Raw genomic sequence first — 5239 nt, 5'->3', positions numbered from 1 at the left:
CGGACGGAGGGAGTATTTGTGAACAGAGAGAGTAACAAACAAAGTCTGCTGATAGAATCGAGTTGCTTGTCCTGTTAAAAAATTCGAGTTGCTTGTGCCTCAAGTCTGATAAGTTTCTAGTGTGTGCGGTCAGCGATGGCGTCACATGCTGACCCCGAAGATCTTGATTGATTGAGTTTACACACACACCCACGTTGCTCTTAATAAATGCACAACTCAAGAAGCAATATTATCTGACAAGCTCAGCTCAGCTCGCCTCGGCTCATCTCACAGGTGTAGTGTACTAGAGACCGAAAACTTCACCCGTCAATCGCCATGGCGCTCAGCCTTCGCGCCGCCGCATCCCTCGCCGCCCCGCCGGCTCACCTGCGTCCGCGCCGACGGGCCACCTCTATGGTACGCGCCACTGTGTCCCCTCCTCCGGCGCTCGACAGCAGGCGGCGCCCGCAGAACGTGTCCGGCGAGTTCTTCGTCGGTGAGCTCCCTCATGCAGTCATGCTGATGCTGATGCGATCTCGTCCTCATCGTCCCAGCTGACGGGGTCTTGGTGTGCAGATCACCGGTGCATCGACTGCGCCACCTGCAGGTGGATGGCTCCGGAGGTGTTCAACAGAGTCGATGACCAGTCCGCCGTGGCGGCGCAACCCACCTCCGGGGAAATCAGAACCAAGGCACTGCAGGTAACATCTTTGACCACTGTAATTAAAATGCCTTCTTCGGTGTGCAACACCAGACAATAATTAACTGATGGTATTTCTCTCACCCAATCACCTAATTTAGTTCATAGTAATGCTTAATCCTCGTAAAGTTACTGGATTTCCTTCTTGTTCTATCAAAAATGATCAGTCACTGGACAACTAGATCATGACATTTCCATGTATGTTTGCAGGCCTTGCTCTCTTGCCCTACAGGCTCTATCCACACTGACAAGCCTACAAAAGACATTCTCCAAGTGCAGAACACATTCCCTCTCCCCATCGACGACGATCTTCCCGTATGTATAAACATTTTCATATATGTTCTCTCTTTTCTCAGTCTTTTAGCATAAAAATAATAAATTGTCTGCTTGTCTGTTCAGGGAGTTTACCTCTGTGGTTACCATTCTGAGAACTCATATGGAGCAACATCTTACCTTATAGTTCACCCGGAAGGGAACATAATGATTGACAGGTATATTCGCTGTCGATGTTCTGATAATTGACAAAATCAACTTATCAAGTCTCATTCAGAAACTACAATCGATTATATATATTAATTGTAGATTTTCTGATCATTTATTTTGTTCTCAGCCCAAGGTATACGCCGAAACTAGCGAACCAGCTTGAGAAGCTCGGCGGAGCACGTTACATGTTTCTGACTCACATGTATGTTCAGACTGACACGATTCTGTATTTATTTATGCGTTTACCGCCTTTTTATTTGGAAGATTGAAGATTGTCTATCTAACCTGTCATCAAACAGTGATGATGTGGCGGATCATCGGAAATGGGCCGAGCGGCTAAAGTGCGAGAGAATCATTCATTCAGGAGATGTAAGAGCCTTAAGCACAGAACTGCACCTTTCTCTCTTCATCCTTCTATACCCCACAAACACAATGACCTGTAGAAAGAAACTAGGAGTGTTGGAATGGTTTGCATTTTGAACAAATCATGTTCTAAGGGTACTTGAATCATACTGTAATTCTAAAATTGTATTCGCTGATTATCTACTGCAATAACCATGATGATACAGGTAGAGCCTATTACTGCTGATGTCAACTGCCGAGTGTTGTAATTTTTTGCCTGATATTTGTCCTGATTATTTACTGCAATAATCATCATGCTGATACAGGTGGAGGATATCACTGCTGATGTCGAGTGGAAACTTACTGGAAATGGCCCCTGGAACATTGGAACTGATTTTGAACTTATCCATACCCCAGGGCATACCGAAGTAAGAATTTGAACTCAATGAATGAAATTACATTAAATAATTACTTCTTGCCTCTGGATTAAAGAGGAGGTAAGCTTGGAGATAGGTGCACTATGGCTGCACTGTAAGTAATGAATGCATTGGGTTATCACACTGCACTGTAATGTAAGGTCTTGTGTGAATAATTAATAAAGTGGCTGCATGCATCGTCCAGATGCAGAGGCCGGGGGTCCTCCTCCATTTCTAAAAAAAATAAAAAAAATGTCGCAGATTTTCTTAAATTTCAGATAATGGCATGATATTCTTTTGTTGTTGGGAAATGCACCAAGTTTTTTTTTTGCTAATCTTTTTAAATGCAAGGCAGCTCGATTGTACCAATCATGGGAGTATTTAGTGGTCTTTCTTAGCAACACGTATTTGGGCACCATATTGATCTTCTTTAACACATCCCTATGATTTCTAATTATGTATCCATTTTTGCAGGGCTCAGTCTGTTTGTTGTACAAACCTCTGAAGGCACTATTTACTGGTGACCATGTAGCAAAATCAGAAGAATCAGATGATCTAAACCTCTTTCTGATGTACAGTAAGCAATCAGGTAGCAGAATCCTCCCTTCTTCCCAGCCTTCCTAATTTGTTGAAGATCACTGTTCAATTTTATCATACGCTAAGACACTTATTGATGTGTCTGCTTCACAACCTTGCAGTGGGTGTGCAACTGGACAGCATCAGGAAGTTACTGGACGTAGATTTTGAGTGGTTTTTGCCTGGTATGCAGACCTTCAAATGCTGCACATATGAACTACTACCAAAATTCTGCTTCGTTGTTGGATTTGTAAACCATATCATATTTTTTCTTGAACACACATCAAAATGTGTGTCATACCGTACTAGAAGAAGGACACCGAGAAGCCGACAGAACTACAAGGTCAAACAAAACAAACAAAACTGCGGCAAAGGCCAAACAAATTAACTAATACTCCCTCCGTTTCAAAATAAGTGTCGCGGTTTAGTTCAAATTTGACTGTCGCGGACCCCGAACAAACTAACTAAAAAGTACTCCCTCCATAAGCTAAGCTAACTATTTTCGAAAAAAAGCTAAGCTCACTAAACCGTCGTAAACTATGTCATTTATGATCTTTGGTTCACTCGCTTTTCCTTAACTTGCACTGATTATTGAGTTGTCTCTTTCCAGGGCATGGCTACCGAATCCGATATGAAGATGTATATGCCAAGAATTCAGCTATTGAGGCTCTCCTTGCAGACTACACAAACTAAGGAGCATCTTATGATCACAAATTTCAAATATATGGATTCCAGAATAAAGGGACGAGGTGGATATGCAGTCCCAGAGAAATCCTGATCGACGCTACTGCTTTGGCTTTCTTGTCCAAACGCCATCTACTTTATTGTACTCCATATGTTCCTAAATACAAGTCTTTTTAGAGATTGCACTACAAACTACATACGGATGTATATAGACATATTTTAGAGTGTATATTTACTCATTTTGCTCCGCATGTAGTCTATAGTGGAATCTCTAAAAAGACTTATATTTAGGAACGGAGGGAGTACATGATATCCCTCTCCTGGATGTATAAGGCTTGGATATACCTCTAGCAAGTTGAAAATGTTAGTGGAGTATCGTGCAATGAATATGTGTTATTGTAGTAGATTCTACCGTGTTTATTAAATGAAATGACTACATCAGGACAGGTTAGTAAATCAAGCATCTGTAACATGTTTGTCTGAAGACTGCTTTCGTCCATTCTAATCGAATATCGATTGTCATAGACTCATAGGTTGCTCTTCCCACAAGTCGGTATGAAAGAAAGTAAATATCTTTGGAAACAGTCATACCTAAGTTTGAGCCAACCACCAATCTCTATCGATCAAGGGGGAGAGGTAAGGGAGGTGCTCGATCGCTTAAATATAAATTTGAGTATTGAGGCATTGACCAACACTTGTCCTTAGCATTTTGAGGGGTCCAAATTCACATCCAATTGTTGTACCTAAAATGAACTTCCCTGAAATATTTTTGTGAATAGACATTAGTTTAATGAGATATATGTTGTGATGAATTATCAAAACCACCCGGAGATTAGATGCACTTTCAACGCCACCGCCGCCACCACTGATGTAGTAGACAAGGCGACCGCGCGCATTACCAATCGCTGGGAGGGCGACTCCTCCGGTGAGGGCACTACTGGCTCTCGACTGCCGACGGGGCGGTGAAGGCGGCCTAGTTCCTTGCCGCGGCCAAGACCGTTGCATGACTGGGACGACGGCTCCTCCTTGACGTGGCGTTCGATTTGGATGCCACGGTTGCGCGGCAGAATGACGTCTCTTCCTTACCGTGCTGTCTGATTTGGACATCGTGGTCGCGTGGCAGGGGCGGTGCCCCCCCCCCCCCTTGAAGCATTGTACAATTTGGGCACATGGGTCGCACGGGGGCAGTGGCGAGGGCAACACCGGACCGCGATCATAGCAGAATCGCTCGAGCAGTTGTTCCATCTGTCGCGCTAACTCCTCGTCCGTCCGCGCGGCCTCGGAGAGGAGGGGAGGTTGTTGTTTTTCCTCGTCATTAGATGAGATGGGCTCTGGCTTCACAGAGGAGGGACCCCCTGATCAAATAGGCGCGTAGAGAACAACTTGCTGTCGTTCGGACTTGCCAATCAATGTGGCGTGCGGAGGAGAGAAGAGGCGAGGCGACGAGGTAGGGTGTAGTGTTTCACGGCAGTGTCCTGGCGGATTAAATAGCCTGGGTAGGAGAATCGGCGTGGCTTGAGTCCGCTAGCGGACAGAGTTGGTTTCTCAGCCGCCGCACCTATGTGAGTTTTGCGTCGGTCACCAACATCAATGCGGAATGTGGCAACCAGTGTCCGGTCACGACCGACATGAATACAACACCGAGAGAAGAGTAGACTGTTCGAGACCCAGCGGAGGAAGGGGCATTTAGATGAGTCCGCGTTGTCACATGCATACATGACGGCATATAGACTCTCCCAAACCGCCTTCAGTTTAGTTCTGGTCCTAACATTTAGGGGTAAACATTTTTGTTTGCCGTCGTTCAATGACACAGAAAATGGCTAAACTATTTGATCTAGACACTAGTACATATGCTCGTGCGTTGTAACGGGCAAAACAAATTGTAAAACCTGCTTGGCCTGCCACTGCGTGACAGTTCTTATATCCAACTCTAAAAATTCAAAAATATGGTTACCCGCATCTCTAGTAACATTGTGAAAGTAGTATTAATTTCACCATGTCTACCAGAGTTTCACTAAAATGAAAAATGCAAATAGCTAGATTCAACAATGGAGGGAAA

The 5239-nt window shown here is 44.4% G+C and overlaps 1 protein-coding gene across 1 annotated transcript; it reads left to right on the top strand.

Moving 5' to 3' along the window:
- Positions 1-223: 223 nt before the first annotated feature.
- LOC123181585 (uncharacterized) lies at positions 224-3584 on the top strand. Its single transcript, XM_044593883.1, has 10 exons — positions 224-475; positions 556-680; positions 890-994; positions 1079-1170; positions 1290-1364; positions 1462-1531; positions 1831-1932; positions 2395-2509; positions 2619-2681; positions 3107-3584. Exons 1-10 carry the CDS (start codon positions 316-318, stop codon positions 3187-3189), a joined length of 990 nt encoding a protein of 329 aa, XP_044449818.1. The 5' UTR covers positions 224-315; the 3' UTR covers positions 3190-3584.
- Positions 3585-5239: the final 1655 nt, after the last annotated feature.

The sequence above is a fragment of the Triticum aestivum genome, chromosome 1D (genome assembly GCF_018294505.1).
Source record: "Triticum aestivum cultivar Chinese Spring chromosome 1D, IWGSC CS RefSeq v2.1, whole genome shotgun sequence".
NCBI classification, from domain to species: domain Eukaryota; kingdom Viridiplantae; phylum Streptophyta; class Magnoliopsida; order Poales; family Poaceae; genus Triticum; species Triticum aestivum.
Note: the sequence above shows the minus strand (reverse complement) of the source record. Positions and strands in the feature narration are given on the sequence as shown.